The sequence below is a fragment of the Salvelinus namaycush genome, chromosome 30 (genome assembly GCF_016432855.1).
Source record: "Salvelinus namaycush isolate Seneca chromosome 30, SaNama_1.0, whole genome shotgun sequence".
NCBI classification, from domain to species: domain Eukaryota; kingdom Metazoa; phylum Chordata; class Actinopteri; order Salmoniformes; family Salmonidae; genus Salvelinus; species Salvelinus namaycush.
The window spans coordinates 14759407-14775915 of NC_052336.1; the positions used below are offsets into that span (position 1 = coordinate 14759407).

General features: G+C 45.0%; 1 protein-coding gene across 1 annotated transcript in view; it reads left to right on the plus strand.

Moving 5' to 3' along the window:
• prtga (protogenin homolog a (Gallus gallus)) overlaps window positions 1-16509 on the plus strand; it is a 40446-nt gene that overhangs the window by 18279 nt on the left and 5658 nt on the right. The window contains exons 4-12 of the mRNA XM_038969141.1: window positions 370-514; window positions 700-833; window positions 989-1285; window positions 1390-1549; window positions 1979-2226; window positions 3873-4037; window positions 4950-5255; window positions 7339-7527; window positions 16384-16479. Coding sequence (XP_038825069.1) covers window positions 370-514; window positions 700-833; window positions 989-1285; window positions 1390-1549; window positions 1979-2226; window positions 3873-4037; window positions 4950-5255; window positions 7339-7527; window positions 16384-16479 — 1740 coding nt within the window. The remainder of the gene's footprint in view (window positions 1-369; window positions 515-699; window positions 834-988; window positions 1286-1389; window positions 1550-1978; window positions 2227-3872; window positions 4038-4949; window positions 5256-7338; window positions 7528-16383; window positions 16480-16509) is intronic.

Below are 16509 nucleotides of genomic sequence, written 5' to 3' on the forward strand. Positions count from 1 at the left end.
TGCCTGGCAGCTCAATATATTCCCTTATTTCTATAAATGTCATTGATTTCCATTTTAACTGAACAGTGCCCTTAAGTCCTAAGATACAGAGGCTTAGTTGATAGATAGAAAGACATGTAACCTTATCCACCAAGATGAGCTGCCGACCAAGAGAGGATATTGGGCCATGAACATACATTTTTTTGATGATTGGTCTTATAGATCCGAATGGGGGAAAATACAATACTAGAAAAACATAATTTCACAGTTCTTGCTTTCTAATGGCTGCATTGCTAGTAATCATATCTTTGCAAACATGTATTGTACATTAGAGAATGTGTCTACTGTTGTAGTACACAGTGTCTCACCATTTCTTGTTTTGTTCTGTAGGTATCTCCCCCTTTACAAATCAGCCAACTTCCATTGTGGTGACAGAAGGATCAGTCGCCCGTTTCACCTGCAAAGTTACTGCAAGCCCTCCACCCATCATCACCTGGGAGTTCAATCGGGTCACGTTACCGCTGACAACTAAAAGGTATGCATTCTCATTATTTCATTATCATGCCATGTCATTAACTTTAGATGGCGTTTGAGATTATTGTAGAAGTCTATTATGATTCTAAACTGTACATGTCAGAGTGATAGAAATATCAGAGCTGTGTGCTCTAATATCTATGATGTCAGTTGTATTGATTGTCTTTGTGTTCTTGTTTCTCCCAGAATCACAGTCCTGCCCAGCGGCGTTTTGCAGATCCATGGGGTGGAAAAAGGGGATGCTGGGAACTATCGCTGTGTGGCGACCAACATCGCCAACCGTCGCCGGAGTACAGAGGCAACCCTCACTGTCACTCCAGGTGGGAGATAGTGGAGAATTAGCACTCTTTTCAGATTTAAACATAATATATTCACAAGCATTGCATCAAACATTATAAGCCCAATAAAAGCCAAGTTATATTTATGTTGAGTAGTGAAGTGGGCACCCTGGTCAAATCCTGTCTCCCCTCCACAGCTCCAAGCCCCAAACTGCCTCAGAGGCCTCGTATCATCGCTGGGCCCCAGAATGCCACTGTGTCCCTGCACCAAAGTGCCATCCTGGAATGCATGGCTACAGGGAACCCCCGACCCCTCATCTCCTGGAGCCGAGCCGACAGCAAGTCCATTGACGTGTTCAACACCAAGGTGCTGGGCAATGGCAACCTCATCATCTCTGACATCAAACCCCAACACGGAGGAGTGTACATGTGCAGAGCAACTACCCCTGGCACGCGTAACTATACCATCGCCACAGCCAACATCACTGTGCTAGGTAAACACATGTTAGTCGTCTGTGTAGAGCTCCTATAAGTGTCAGTTGTTATTACAGACATCATTGTTGGTGTTTGTTACATCTATGACATTTCCCTTATCCAGCGCCTCCGACCTTGGTGGAGTGGCCGGAGAGCCTGACCCGTCCGCGTGCGGGCACGGCCCGCTTTGTGTGCCAGGCTGAGGGTGTTCCCCTGCCCCACATCACTTGGCTGAAGAACGGAGAGAAGGTCCACTCCAACGGACGCATCAAGATGTACAACAGGTCTGAGCTCTAACACCAGATCGACTGTAGCTAATAACTCTCTGCTCCTGTTTGTCTCCCTCTCAATTCTTAATTTCTATGATCATCCCATTGTTTTATAAATCCCTGCCTCCTAACCACCAACCATATTGTATGTTCTGCTGTATGTTAATTGAATCCCTAATTCCTTTACCCCACAGGTAGTTGTCTTTGTTGATAGTTGCCCTTTCCCACAGAAGAAAGGAAGCTGAATCATTTACAAAGTGCTAATGGCATTTCAGTGGATTTCCCACTAATTTGCTTCCTCTGCTACTACCACTGCCTTGGCTTGTTAACGGTTTCTGATTTGAAAGAGAATGATAGAGCTGGTAAGCAACGGGTTAAGTATTGGTCGGTGAAGCTGGAGGAGGGACAGAAGTCTAATATGGCCATGTGTGTTTTGTCCCACAGTAAACTGGTGATCAACCAGATCATCCCTGAGGATGATGCCATCTACCAGTGCCAGGTAGAGAATGAGCAGGGCTCTGTGCTGTCCATGGCCCGGCTCATAGTGGTGATGTCAGAGGACAGGCCCAGCGCGCCCAGGAACATCCGGGCTGACACTGTATCCAGCTCCGCCATCTTGCTGGCCTGGGAGAGACCACTGTACAACTCAGACAAAGTGATTGCCTACTCTGTGCACTACATGAAGGCTGAAGGTGAGACATGATGGCCAATTCAGGGGGAGCCTCTTCTATGTCTTGTACCTTTTCAAGCAGAAACTCTTTTTGATGTTGGCAGGAAATAGTTAATGTCGTATGTATTAGGGAATTCAATATTAATGGCCTTGGTAGCCCCAGGAGTTAACAGTTGACACTGTTTAGAGTCCTGAATGCTCCACTTCCTCCTTGCCCCCAGAATGGAATGTGGGAGATTGACCATCTGTTGTTAATAGTTGGTTGCTGGGCAGAGGTCAAGGAAAACGATGATTACTGCACCGAAGAAAGAACAGCAGCTTACTCTGTACAAACAGGACTGGCCTTCCATAGGCGATCTCAAGCCCTGTGCATTGGTTTTAAAGGTGCAGGAACCCCCTACACTAGATGAGATGCTGGATAGACAGGAACCAATCACGAGAATACAAGGGCTGTACTGTAGTCACTAAACCCCAGTCATTGACTGCTGGACCTTTAGCTTTCCTGGGAACCTGTATTGTTGATGAAGAGGCACCAAGAGTCACATTCAAACAATGTAACAGTTCAGCACAAATGTTATCCAGTTCATTCAGGCACTGTTGTTCATCGCCGGCTATGGAATACCATTGTATAGGCCAAATGTACGAATTCCATGCAGCAAAAGAAACACCTGCTAGGCTGTGTAAGGATAGGGACGTTAACGGAAGTAAGTTAGAAAACCTGCCCCTTTCTCCTTAAATAACTGGCGTCTGTAAAGGATTTGGTGCACTTGATTAAGATTACGTGAAACATTCTGTCCGGTCTCAGAGAATCGCTGGCCGTTGAGATTGACAGGAGTGGTAGCACCAACGCATTCTGCACCTGAGGTCTCAGACACAGAGCCTTGGCACTAAATGGAGGTTCTAATGAAAGGAGGAACTAATTAGTCTGTGTGTTGGAGTGTGCTAATCCAACAGAGGAGATTCTGTCAAGGCACTGGGACAGTGTGAGCTGGACTGGGAGAGAGGCTTTGTGTGTCTTTTCAGGGAGGTTTAGTGGGCCTTTCAGGCCCCCGGACAAGGCCTTTTCTGTTTACTCTCAAGGATCTTGTTTACCAGGTCAGAAATCAGGCTGGACGATTCAATATGTCCTGGCTACAAGTGAGTCTTTTGCGGGACCTTCCTAATCTGTGCTAATTAAACTGCTATTAGGCTCAGCCAGCAATGTGGGAAAATTGAATGCTGGTATTTGGCCCCAGCAATGTTGATGAAATTGTCTATAAAAGGGGAAGGAACCAGTTTGATTGAGTTGACACTTTTTGTATATTGTCCATACTGAATGGACCAGAAGCCCACCGTTAGAGACAGATGTACATCGTAACTTTGTAAGAATCAGGCGCATCAGACAAGGAGGTTCCTAATGCCAAAGTGATTATGTTCTAATTGCTCTGTATACTGAGAGAAATCATTGAATGATGATTATGGAAAGTTATCAAAAGTTGTCTTTGTACTCAGAATGTACGCAAATCTTCATAGACCCTTTTATGATTAGGTCCCCCTTTAGTGCCCTAAAGAGTTTGCATCGAAGGATCAGATCCCCTCTGAACTCCTTGCCTATGCATGCAGTTTACAGCTCTGTGGGTGGTAATTGATTAATTGATTAAATGTGTTCCTTTTCTTCCCTCAAACCAGGTTTGAACAATGAGGAATACCAGGTTGTCATTGGCAACGACACAACCCGGTACATTATTGATGACCTGGAGTCAGCGCGGAACTACACCTTCTACATCGTGGCCTACATGCCCATGGGAGCCAGCCGCATGTCAGACCATGTGTTCCAGCACACCCTGGAGGATGGTGAGGCCTCGTCGTTAGCTCCCACATACACAAACATACAGTCCACCCTGGCCTTTATTGGGCTGTAACCCAGGGAAACAGAGGTAATGTGCAGCCATAACTGTCACCCCAGGATGAATAAAAACACCCCCAGATGAATAGTAAAGAGAATGCTTCATATTGATCCTGTAGTCATTGTGTAAGGTCTTCTATCACTCTAATGGAGGACTCAGAGGATGTTTTCCAGTGTGTTTAAACTGTAATGAATAGGCTGTAGAGAGTGTGCAGTACTATAGGTCCTGTAATGAATCTAGTGGGGCTGACCCCTGGCTGTCTAATTGGGGTCGTCTCTAAGAGGTGCGCCAGAGGAATAGAGGAGTCTAATAAGGAAGGATTAGAAGGTGGACCACTCGGCTGGTTAAACATTAGTCAGGCTGATATTTAGAGATCAGGAATGACCCTCTCTACTATAATCTAACTCCCCACAAGGGCCCTTTACAGTTCACACCACCCCATTAAATGTTTCTGTACTGTGCAACCGTGACTACCACTTATGATCAAGGAAAATTAAATTTCTTACATATTCCATAGAAAATAACTGGTCTATTGTCCTTGACTAAGGGAACATCGGTCACATGATTGCATACCAGTCTAAATCAGATCACATCTATTAATTGTGTACACTTGCAGACTTACTGAATTGATTTTCCAGTATGACTGAGTGTGACGCACAGTGAGCTGATTTGTATCTCTGGGTTTGATCATTATAGTCTCAGTAGCTAGCTGTTACTTTAGCAATCGCAGCTCTTCCTTTGGTCCCCAACAAAACACGATACAAAACAACCATAAATATAGACAGAAACCAGAGACAGTAATGAACAAGTTGGTGACTGTATAAGCCTCTACATGACCACTCTGTTTCCCTCTCCACAGTGCCCCTGCGTGCCCCAGAGCTCAGCCTCACCAGCCGCAGCCCCACAGACATCCAGGTGTCCTGGCAGCCCCTTGCAGCCAAGCTAAGCCGAGGCCGGGTGTCGGCCTACCGCTTGTCCTATCGTACCAGTGCCGACCAGGCCATCACTCAGCTGGAGCTTCCTGGGGAGAAAACCAAGTATCTGCTGGAGGGCCTGCAGCCCGACACCATCTACCTCCTCCGCATCGCTGCAGCCACTAGCGTGGGCTGGGGGGAACAGTCAGCCTGGACCTCCCACCGTACCCCTAAGGCGTCCAGCGCCAAAGGTACTTACACATGCTCCTCAGTAGTAGCGATGAGTTATTGGCTGCTCCTTGATGGTCCAATGCTAGGTTTCTGCGTGCACATATGATGTTTGTACAGATATGATTACAACTGTATGACTTCTAATCAATCAAAGTCAAAAGACATAAGTAAGCCATAACATCTTTGATGAACTGGAATTTCAACCTTAGATTTGTGGAGCTACCAGCCTGCCACCTCACATAAATAAACATGTAAGGCCTTACTTCCTGCACTGACTTATCATGCACAGTAAAACCATCATGCCTTGCAGGCGCACAGTGAGCGCACACTTCCCTCTACACATAGTCAAAATAGGAGCAAAGGTGCTGGATTATCTCTAAACCTTTCTTCTTCCCAGTCCTCTGCTAAGTGTGTGAGAGAGAGAGCCATGAGAAGAGCGTCCTCTCTAATAATCTTGTTAAGGCATTGCGTTTGTTACTCCATGACCTTTGGCCCTCTCTGTCAGTAACATCGGAATGGCTTCAGTCATGGGTCATAAAAGAGAGGGACCCAGGCCTCTGGGTGGGAGGAAGAATAGTTCTGTTTAGAGCTCCATCTGAGCCTTAGGAGTGGGGGAGGGGGTTGCTGCCCTCTCTCTCGCTCTGTCCCTTTGGAAACAAACAGGATCTTTTCTACAATTCAGCCAGGATCATGTCGGCTGAATAGGCATTCTGTCAGTAGAACTGAGCACCTGACTCATCTCTGCTATTGTGTGTTTGTGCCTGGTTGTGTATCTGTGTGTCAGGCTTGGGCATGGTATGGATGTGCCTCTGGTTGGGGGCTGCAGGCTGGGAGCCGGTTATTTCCATCAGATAAAGCCAGTGAGCAGCTGGGTGGAGAGCATTCTTGTTTTCAAGGAACAAGACAAGCTACAGAGTCAACTTGCTCCCAGCCTGCCACCCTGCATCTCTTGCAATACAATGCTTTTTGGTGACTTTGCCCCTATTTGTCCAGCAAATTATTTCTGGGAAATCTAAATTAGCATGTTTCTGCCATGTTAAGTGGTTTACTCTTAATAATAATTTGGGTGTCCCAAACAAATGTGTTCTTGAACAAGTCTTTAATTTGTTAAGGCTTAGCTAACCATTCTTTATAAATAGTTGTGGACTGTCAATAGTAGCAAGGCTCTGAATGGTATCTGAATATGAAGCAAATTGACCTTTATGAACACATTGGTGTGCCCTGGCCATTGGGCTTAAGGTAAATAATGCCTGATCGGGTAGCAGGGGTTGGGTGTGGGTGGGTTTCATATTCTCCCTTGACTTGGTACTATTTCAGCTGAGCTGGTTAAAATAAAGATATCTGAATAAAAATGAATAGTCATGCAGGTTGAACTCTGTGTATAAGTAGTACACATGATTCTGTTTGAACCTTACATCCTCAGAACTGTACTCAATAAATCAAATTGTATTGGTCACATACACATATTTAGCAGATGTTATTGCAGGTGTAGCGAAATGCTTGTGATAAGAAATAACACAAACAAAAACAATACTGCAAAGTTGCTTGGGAGCTAGAAGCAGAGCTGCCAAGTCTGTCGGCACCATCTTCACAAAATAATTACATTAAATAAATACTCAGATGTTTACAGTGACTCTAACCACAGATCTCTCTTTCTTCGTGTCTCCTCACAGTGACTCTAACCACAGATCTCTCTCTCTTCGTGTCTCCCCACAGTGACTCTAACCACAGATCTCTCTCTCTTCGTGTCTCCCCACAGTGACTCTAACCACAGATCTCTCTCTCTTCGTGTCTCCCCACAGTGACTCTAACCACAGATCTCTCTCTCTTCGTGTCTCCCCACAGTGACTCTAACCACAGATCTCTCTCTCTTTGTGTCTCCTCACAGTGCCTCTAACCACAGATCTCTCTCTCTTCGTGTCTCCCCACAGTGACTCTAACCACTGATCTCTCTCTCTTCATGTCTCCTCACAGTGACTCTAACCACAGATCTATCTCTCTTCATGTCTCCCCACAGTGACTCTAACCACAGATCTCTCTCTCTTCGTGTCTCCCCACAGTGACTCTAACCACAGATCTATCTCTCTTTGTGTCTCCTCACAGTGCCTCTGGCCCCTGAGCTACAGTTGGAGCCTCTGAACTGCACCACCATCATAGTGCGCTGGCAGCTGGCACCAGGAAACTCTGTCAGCGTCCAGGGCTACAGGCTGTTCTACCACGAGGAGAGCCAGGCTGAGAGTTCCCCCATCCAGCTGCGTGTCCAGGACAACAGGCACACCATTGGAGGCCTGGGTGAGTAGACTCCACATAGTACACCCGACCTATGATCTCGTTGTTGCTGATTACATTTGTCTTGATTTTGGATTTCAATTGCAAGATTAAGAATATGTTCTAGTCAATGCATGGTTACACAATGAAAGTCCTCCTTAAATTGGATTTGGATCAAAGATGCTCTTAAAAAAACATTTTCCGTGTCCTCACCAGGCATGTTTAAGGTCTTTTTAGGATCAGAAAAGCCCATTAGTTTGGGAAGGACAAAATCTTTTCATGTGAGTTGTGGGGGCTCATGTCCAGAGATCCAGATAGAAGCCAACCCCCCATGACCTTACGGCCCTGGCCCCCCAACAGCTTTAGAAATAGGTGCTAGCTGGGACTAAGGAAGGGGTGTTGGGCATATGCTGGTTCTCTGGCCTCTGGGTCAAATTCATTTTGTCACGTTGGAGAGTGTGGAAGGAAAGGGAGTCCCACACCACTGCAGTGGACAACTGACCATCTGTGGCCAGAGGAGGACGGCCAGGTGGCCAGCAGCTGAATTTTGAATCAGGAAGCTCTGGTACTAGACCAGGATTAGAAAGCATAGGGGGGAAGGGGGGGTAAATACAGTATGTGTCCCCTTTTACCTTTTTGTTTTCTTGCTACAGTATGTGTTTTGTCATGGAGGGGTCTTACTGTGATAGGGGCGATAATTATGACTGCTGAAACCTCCTCCTATTTGCCACCAGCTGTTGTTTAGAATAACACAAGGCTATATTGTTGAGTAGGTTTTAAAGTGCTGTACTTTATGAAATATATGTTGTTTTGAATGGATAATTATTTTTCAAAATATAGTATTTTTATCAAGCTTGAGGTAAAACCTATTGGAGAGATAAGAGAAAGAACATAAGAAGTCTGGCTTTTTGTGTACATTCTCCTTTTCCTCATGAACCACATTTTCCTCCTGGAATAATGAACATAGTGGACAAACAAGTTGTAGTAATGTGATATAGATAGATATCACAAAAACACACTTACTATGCCTTGGTTTTTCATTAGTTTCTCATTGAAACAGTTTAATGACCTCAATTGTGCTTGTTTGATAGAATAGCTGGCAAAGGTGTATTCCAGGGCTGTCTTTAGAGGAGAGGGAAGCTGTTATTGTGGAGCAGATTTATGGTGTGTTTTATGACTGCTATGAGCAGAGCATTTGGAGGAGAATTTACATCAAAGGCTTTCATTGTGTTAGGCTTTAAGGGCCACAAAAGAGACTTAAATGACCAAGAGTTAACCATATTCAGCCCCTGACCACTGGTAACTGAGCTTTTCTGTAAATACATATCCATGGAATGTGACTTGTAGTATGACATGTTGAAGAGAAGTATGCATCTCATTTATCTTCCCAAAGGTTTCCCCCCTCAGGGGAGAGACTTCCTGTTGGAGAGGAGACACAGCAGTTTAATTTGTCACGTATTACTGTCAGTGTCAGATAGGTTTTAGGTACGATTTCAGTTCCTATCCATGGCACCACATTTTTACAACGTTGATTTCAGTAAGTGGCGCGTTAAACAGAGAGACAGCTTAAGATAAAAATACTGACTTGACTCAGTTTTCCCTTCGGATATGCTTTGGTCAGTTTAGTGTGACATAGATAATAAACCAATACGAGAAGTGTAACATTAAGTATTTATTTTATTTTAGTGGAGGTGACCCACATCTCCAAACAGGGTATTTTAATTAAAACTGGGTGTTCTCATCAATTTTGGTCTGCTTTAATGTCCATGTTTGCCCATAATTGAGTAGTCCCTGTCTTGATTTGACCTCCCAAGGACAGAACAGCAGTGGAAAGGGCATTTCCCTATTGATTTTGTTCACTGTTGTTTGAGTGACAAACCATGACTTATGTTCCTTAATAAACTATACGGATGAGCAGAGGTGGCTGCTCTGCAACCAAGAAAACAACCAGTCACATAACAAGCATAAACGGTGGTATACATATTGTGCCCGATAGGACATTGTTTTCTTACTGACTTTTAATCAGCCTACTTACTATTGAATTGATGAAGTCTTCTATCTATTAGAAAACACTCTGGATACTTCTCATAATAATATTATTTACCCTCCATGGCATGTCTGAAGTAGAGAGCAAAATGGAGCTTCAATTAAAATGTTAATTGGATTTTATCCAGGATAAAGGATTAAGCTGTAATGTCTCTGATAGTAATGCAATAAACAGAGGCTTTAACTTTAACTCTTTACTTCACCCAAGGACACTTGTGACAGTCACACGGGTTTGGAAACCACAACCACACACAGCCTAGAGAATGTGTTCGATCAGTCAGGGATTATGAACAACACCAATCTCACTGAGTGACTTGATAAGTATTTCAGATCCCTGGGATCTAAATTCACTTAGCTTTGATGTGGTAAAGACAACAAGCCAACCGTTACTGTATTATTGAGTGAATGTTGCTCTAAAGTGCACAAATAACATACCTCTCTAACAGAAGAAAAGACATGGTTGAGTTCTGAATCTGTAGTAGAAACAGACCAGCTCTGCTCTGGCAATTACTAAATGATCTCTTAAGACCATTCCACATGACTGAAAGGGCTCTCTAAGTTAGGAATGTGAGAGGTTGTAGCTCAGTGTATAAATGACATGGTGTTGAAATACTGAGGTCCTCCCATTCATGTTTATTCTTCCTGTGGCATAGTCACGGTTGAAATAACTCCCATACCTGTTGGCACCAGGACTGTGTGTACGGTAGTAGATTTATCTCATAGCTTGGGGCCACCTTGCCCATCGTGGAGTGGTCTTTTCTCTGTGAAAACATTAGTTATTGCATGCCTGGTGTCAGATAAAAGATAGATGGGTATTAGTGAGCCCACTACATCAATAAACTGTGTGTGTGTGTGTGTGTGTGTCTCGCTCTCTCTCTCAGAGGGAGATATACGCTCCCCCTATGATATATGCTGCTTTGTGGATCAGTGTGGGAGTTGACATTTATGGCCCTGGCTCAGACCCTTCTTGCTGTGGCCTGGGGGGCCATTCTCAGGGCAGAACAAAGCCTTTGGGGCCTGCAGGATCTGCAAAACGGCTGTAAAAAAAAATCAGGTGACCACAAACAGCTCAAGAATTTCCCCTCAAATACAAACTGGCATCATAATTTATGGGGAGAGCAAAGCCTTCCAAGATTAACCCAACAGGCATGACGGGAAAATGAACCAGCTTCACTTTGGTGTATCTTTAAGCAATGGCAGGGTTAGGCAGATTGTGTATTATTCTGAGGAAATTAGTTATGAACTTTTCTCAAGCAAAGTGAGTAAGGCACAACAAGTTTGAGTGATGTTAGTTTTTGTGATATCTAAGAAGAAACATTTGGCCTTGAATCTACACACAGGGGGATTATTGCCCTTTATTATGTGGCAACTGAAGCATATCTTATCTTTGTGAGGGATTTGGTGTTGTTGAATGAGCCAGGGCTAACACACATTTCCTTTTAGTTAGTGCAAGCATGGGTGACTCCATACAGAGGGGGAGGTTTATGTGGACACCTCTTATCTTCAACCATGGAGATCCCTGATAACCTTACCCAAACCATGTGTATTACTCACAGATTTTAAAATTAACACGTCAAACCATTTCCTTTTGGAAGTTCAATCACTTTTGCAAGTTCTGTATATATTCTAGGTCAGAAAACAAAGTATACCCTTAGGTCACTCCTAGGTTACAAAGAGCAGTTAAGCTGAACAATTGAGCTTGCCATATCTAATCATGCTTTCATTATATCGGCTATGAAATTGGCCATTGAAGAGTTCTGCTCTCTCGCTTCACCATTTCCTCCTATTGGCACTATTTATCATCACCTATTAAGTGACTTATTATTTTTGTCTCTTGGTGTTTTTTCCCCCTTTTCTGCTCAGTTCCCCTGCTTACCCCCCCCCCCCCCCCCTCCCTCCCTCCCTCCCCCTTAAGAGCAGTGTCCATAACCCCTCCTTTGGCAGGATTTAGCTTGCCCAGATTCCATGTCAAAGGTCATGGCCCAGATGTCAAAGCCCCCTCTCGCAGCCCCACTCCTGCGTAATTACTGCAGGCCCATTGTGCTGTGTGGCTGGGCAGGGGTGGGACTGTGAGACCCTGACTGCTCCTCTTCATAGATGGACACTGGAGCTGAACAAAAGCCCCTGGGACTGTCCAAAGCCGGCCAGCCTGACTGTGGACATGGGACAGGAGGGAGCTATGCTAGTGTACACTAATTCATTGTCTTTTACTAGAGAAAGTAAAGATATAGGAACCTCACAAATATGTGCAGTTATTTTCATTAGCATAACTAAATATTTTCTGTAACAAATGACTTCAGTAGCCTAGTCATTGACCCATCTATAATGTCGAAATATAAAGAGAGAAGCTTCGTATTTTTATGCAATCATATGATCAGTAATATTTCCTTTGATCCAATTTTAAGTTGTTGTATCTAATCTATAGAGGATACCACATAGTTTTTAAGACACTTTTAAGTAGTTTTTCTCCCCTCCTGCAAGTCACTTTTTTATCTTTCCCCATTAAGGGTTAGGGCACAGAGAAAGGGCAAGGATTCTGAGAGAGAGAAAAAGAGGCTTAACTCGTATTCCACACCCATGACCTCAGATTCCTTCTGTGTTTTATCTAGGCCTGACCTGCTGGCTCCATTGAAACTCCTCGGGGCTAGGGGTCTTAGTGGCTCAAACCACACCCCTCGGACTCTCCTCCTGCTCATCCCCCTGCCTCCCATAGCCCTGACTCCACCCCCTGGACCCTCCCATAGCCTCAAGGCTCTCAGACCGATCCTAGAAAAAACACAGTTGTTTTAGCTCTGGAGCATAGTAAACATGACGAGATGGTTGTTCAACAAAGTGGTTGGAGTTTTCACAATGACTGTAATTGCTTTTTTAACTGTTCAACTCTTTTGAAGATATAGAGCCTGCTCACCATTACAACATATATTTTCACACACATGCAGTGAATATGATCCTCTAGCAGTTTGTCAGATGATCAACATGGTTTATCCTATGGTTTAGATCATATAATTTAAGGTTTCCCAAACTCGGTCTTGGGGCCCCTCTTGGGTGCACGTTTTGTTTTTTGCTCTAGGACTACACAGCTGATTCCAACTTATCATCAAGCTTTGATTGATGGCAGCATTAGCGCGAAACTGAAAGCTTTTAACCAGGGCAAGGTGACTGGAAACATCACTGAATACAAACAGTGTAGCTATTCCCTCCGCAAGGCAATCAAACAAGCTAAGCATCAGTATAGAGACAAAGTAGAGTCGCAATTCAACGGCTCAGACACAAGAGGTATGTGGCAGGGTCTACAGTCAATCACGGATTACAAAAAGAAAACCAGCCCCGTCGCGGACCAGGATGTCTTGCTCCCAGAAAGACTAAACAACTTCTTTGCTCGCTTTGAGGACAATACAGTGCGACTGACACGGCCCGCTACCAAAACCTGCGGACTCTCCTTCACTGCAGCCGACGTGAGTAAAACATTTAAACGTGTTAACCCTCGCAAGGCTGCAAGCCCAGACGGCATCCCCAGCCGCGTCCTCAGAGCATACGCAGACCAGCTGGCTGGTGTGTTTACGGACATATTCAATCAATCCTTATCCCAGTCTGCTTTTCCCACATGTTTCAAGAGGGCCACCGTTGTTCCTGTTCCCAAGAAAGCTACGGTAACTGAGCTGAACGACTACCGCCCCGTAGCACTCACTTCCGTCATCATGAAGTGGTTTGAGAGACTAGTCAAGGACCATATCACCTCCACCCTACCTGACTCCCTAGACCCACTCCAATTTGCTTACCACCCCAATAGGTCCACAGACGACGCAATCGCAACCACACTACACTAACCCATTTGGACAAGAGGAATACCTATGTGAGAATGCTGTTCATCAACTACAGCTCAGCATTTAACACCATAGTACCCTCCAAACTCGTCATCAAGCTCGAGACTCTGGGTCTCGACCCCGCCCTGTGCAACTGGGTACTGGACTTCCTGACGGGCCGCCCCCAGGTGGTGAGGGTAGGTAACAACATCTCCACCCCGCTGATCCTCAACACTGGGGCCCCACAAGGGTGCGTTCTGAGCCCTCTCCTGTACTCCCTGTTCACCCACGACTGCGTGGCCATGCACGCCTCCAACTCAATCATCAAGTTTGCAGACGACACTACAGTGGTAGGCTTGATTACCAACAACGACGAGACGGCCTACAGGGAGGAGGTGAGGGCCCTCGGAGTGTGGTGTCAGGAAAATAACCTCACACTCAACGTCAACAAAACAAAGGAGATGATAGTGGACTTCAGGAAACAGCAGAGGGAGCACCCCCCTATCCACATCGACGGGACAGTAGTGGAGAGGGTAGAAAGTGTTAAGTTCCTCGGCGTACACATCACGGACAAACTGAATTGGTCCACCCACACAGACAGCGTGGTGAAGAAGGCGCAGCAGCGCCTCTTCAACCTCAGGAGGCTGAAAAAATTTGGCTTGTCACCAAAAGCACTCACAAACTTTTACAGATGCACAATCGAGAGCATCCTGTCGGGCTGTATCACCGCCTGGTACGGCAACTGCTCCGCCCACAACCGTAAGGCTTTCCAGAGGGTAGTGAGGTCTGCACAACGCATCACCGGGGGCAAACTACCTGCCCTCCAGGACACCTACACCACCCGATGTCACAGGAAGGCCATAAAGATCATCAAGGACAACAACCACCCGAGCCACTGCCTGTTCACCCCGCTATCATCCAGAAGGCAAGGTCAGTACAGGTGCATCAAAGCAGGGACCGAGAGACTGAAAAACAGCTTCTATCTCAAGGCCATCAGACTGTTAAACAGCCACCACTAACATTGAGTGGCTGCTGCCATACATGTAAAAAATGTATCACTAGCCACTTTAAACAATGCCACTTAATATAATGTTTACATACCCTACATTACGTATCTCATATGTATATACTGTACTCTATACCACCTACTGCATCTTGCCATCTTTATGTAATACATGTATCACTAGCCACTTTAAACAATGCCACTTAATATAATGTCTACATACCCGACATTACTCATCTCATATGTATATACTGTACTCGATACCATCTACTGCATCTTGCCTATGCCGTTCTGTACCATCACTCATTCATATATCTTTATGTACATATTCTTCATCCCTTTACACTTGTGTGTATAAGGTAGCTGTTGTGAAATTGTTAGGTTAGATTACTCGCTGGTTATTACTGCATTGTCGGAACTAGAAGCACAAGCATTTCGCTACACTCGCATTAACATCTGCTAACCATGTGTATGTGACAAATAAAATTTGATTTGATTATTTGAATCAGCTGTGTAGTGGTAGGGCAAAAAAACAAAACGTTTTTTAACTGACTACCTTTTATTTGTCTCTGAGACATTATCACAGAAACTGTTAGTAACGTAGAACTCATAAATGACTGCTTCTGTGACTGGAACTGAGGATAGGCATGACCACACTCCTGTGCTCCTCTCAACATATGTGTCCTGGAGCACAACCTAGTGGTCATGTTCTACACTGCATTACTGTTCCATGGCGAAAGGGAAGGGGGATACCTAGTCAGTTGTACAACTGAATGCATTCAACTGAAATGTGTCTAACGCATTTAACCCAACTCCTCAGAATCAGAGAGGTGCGGAGGGCTGCCTTAATCGATATCCACGTCTTCGGAGCCCGGGGAACAGTGGGTAAACTGCCTTGCTCAGGGACAGAAAAACAGATTTCTACCTTGTCAGCTCGGTGATTCGATCCAGCAACCTTTCGGTTACTGGTGCTCACTATTCCACTGATACTAGTTATGTTATTAGTACCTGTACTCTGTAGATCTCAGATTCCTCTGCCTACTGTGTGTGTAATGATGGTTGACATATTGAAGAGCCTTGGAATTCATAGGAGGCTGTAAGCCATTAGTTTGATAGATCCTCAGCTATTTCAGCAAGGTCCTCTAGGTTGGAGCAGGAGCTTCCTGTAATTGCCTGTGTAATGATATTTTAATACACTGCAGCCGGTTCACCCAATACAGCTATACTCTAGCTCAGACAATTTTTCTGGAATGAGTTATAATATTGTTACGCACAAAACAGGGTAATAACACATTAATATGATGAAGTATTACCTTTCCAACCCTATCCTCCTTATCTGAATATGTCATGCACAGTAACCTGGTTATTCCAGGATGACAAGAGATCGTAGTCTAGGAGACAAATTAACCAATCAATGCAGATATGAAGTGAAACATTTGGATAGGGTTTGGCCTGAACTTTTTTATCAGTGGCCTGTTGGGTACAGAGAGGACATTTAACTTAGCAGCGTTTGTTCTACCTGGGGTCTGTAAGGCCACTGACTCTGGCCATGTGATTGACCGCTCTGTCTTTCCTAGGGGGGGCATTGTCTTGTGGTTTAACCCCCCTGTCCTGGAACTGAACAGGACTGACCACTGGCCAGCAGCCCTGGGTGGGGGAAGGGTTCTCCTATTCTTCCTGAAAAGGCAGAGTGATGGATAGAGGAGCTCCTCTATTGTGTGCCTCATTGCCCTGAGCAGGGCAGGAACTGACCTAGGGACTGGGCTCCCAGCACTCAGCATCTGTCGCAGAGCTCCACAGCCAAACCTCAATGACCTCTCAGCCATGCTCTTTCTGATCCAGCACTTTCACAGCCCACTGGTTGGTGAGATCACACAGCCTCTGGTTCAGTGTAATGCCCCCCAGTGGTCAGACACACTCACTTCCACTGTAGGTCACATTGGTCAATTTGAGGTGAATGTCTATGATATGATGTATACTATACCCATAGGTCTACAGTGAAAGATATGTAAATGTTGTTATTTTTAGACCCGAGGAAGAAGTACCATGTGAAGCTACTGGCGTTCAGTTTTTTAGGAGATGGCTACCAGGCAGACCAAACTATCAGCACCCCTGGATGTGTCTGTAAGTTCTTCACATAATGCAAGCAACCAT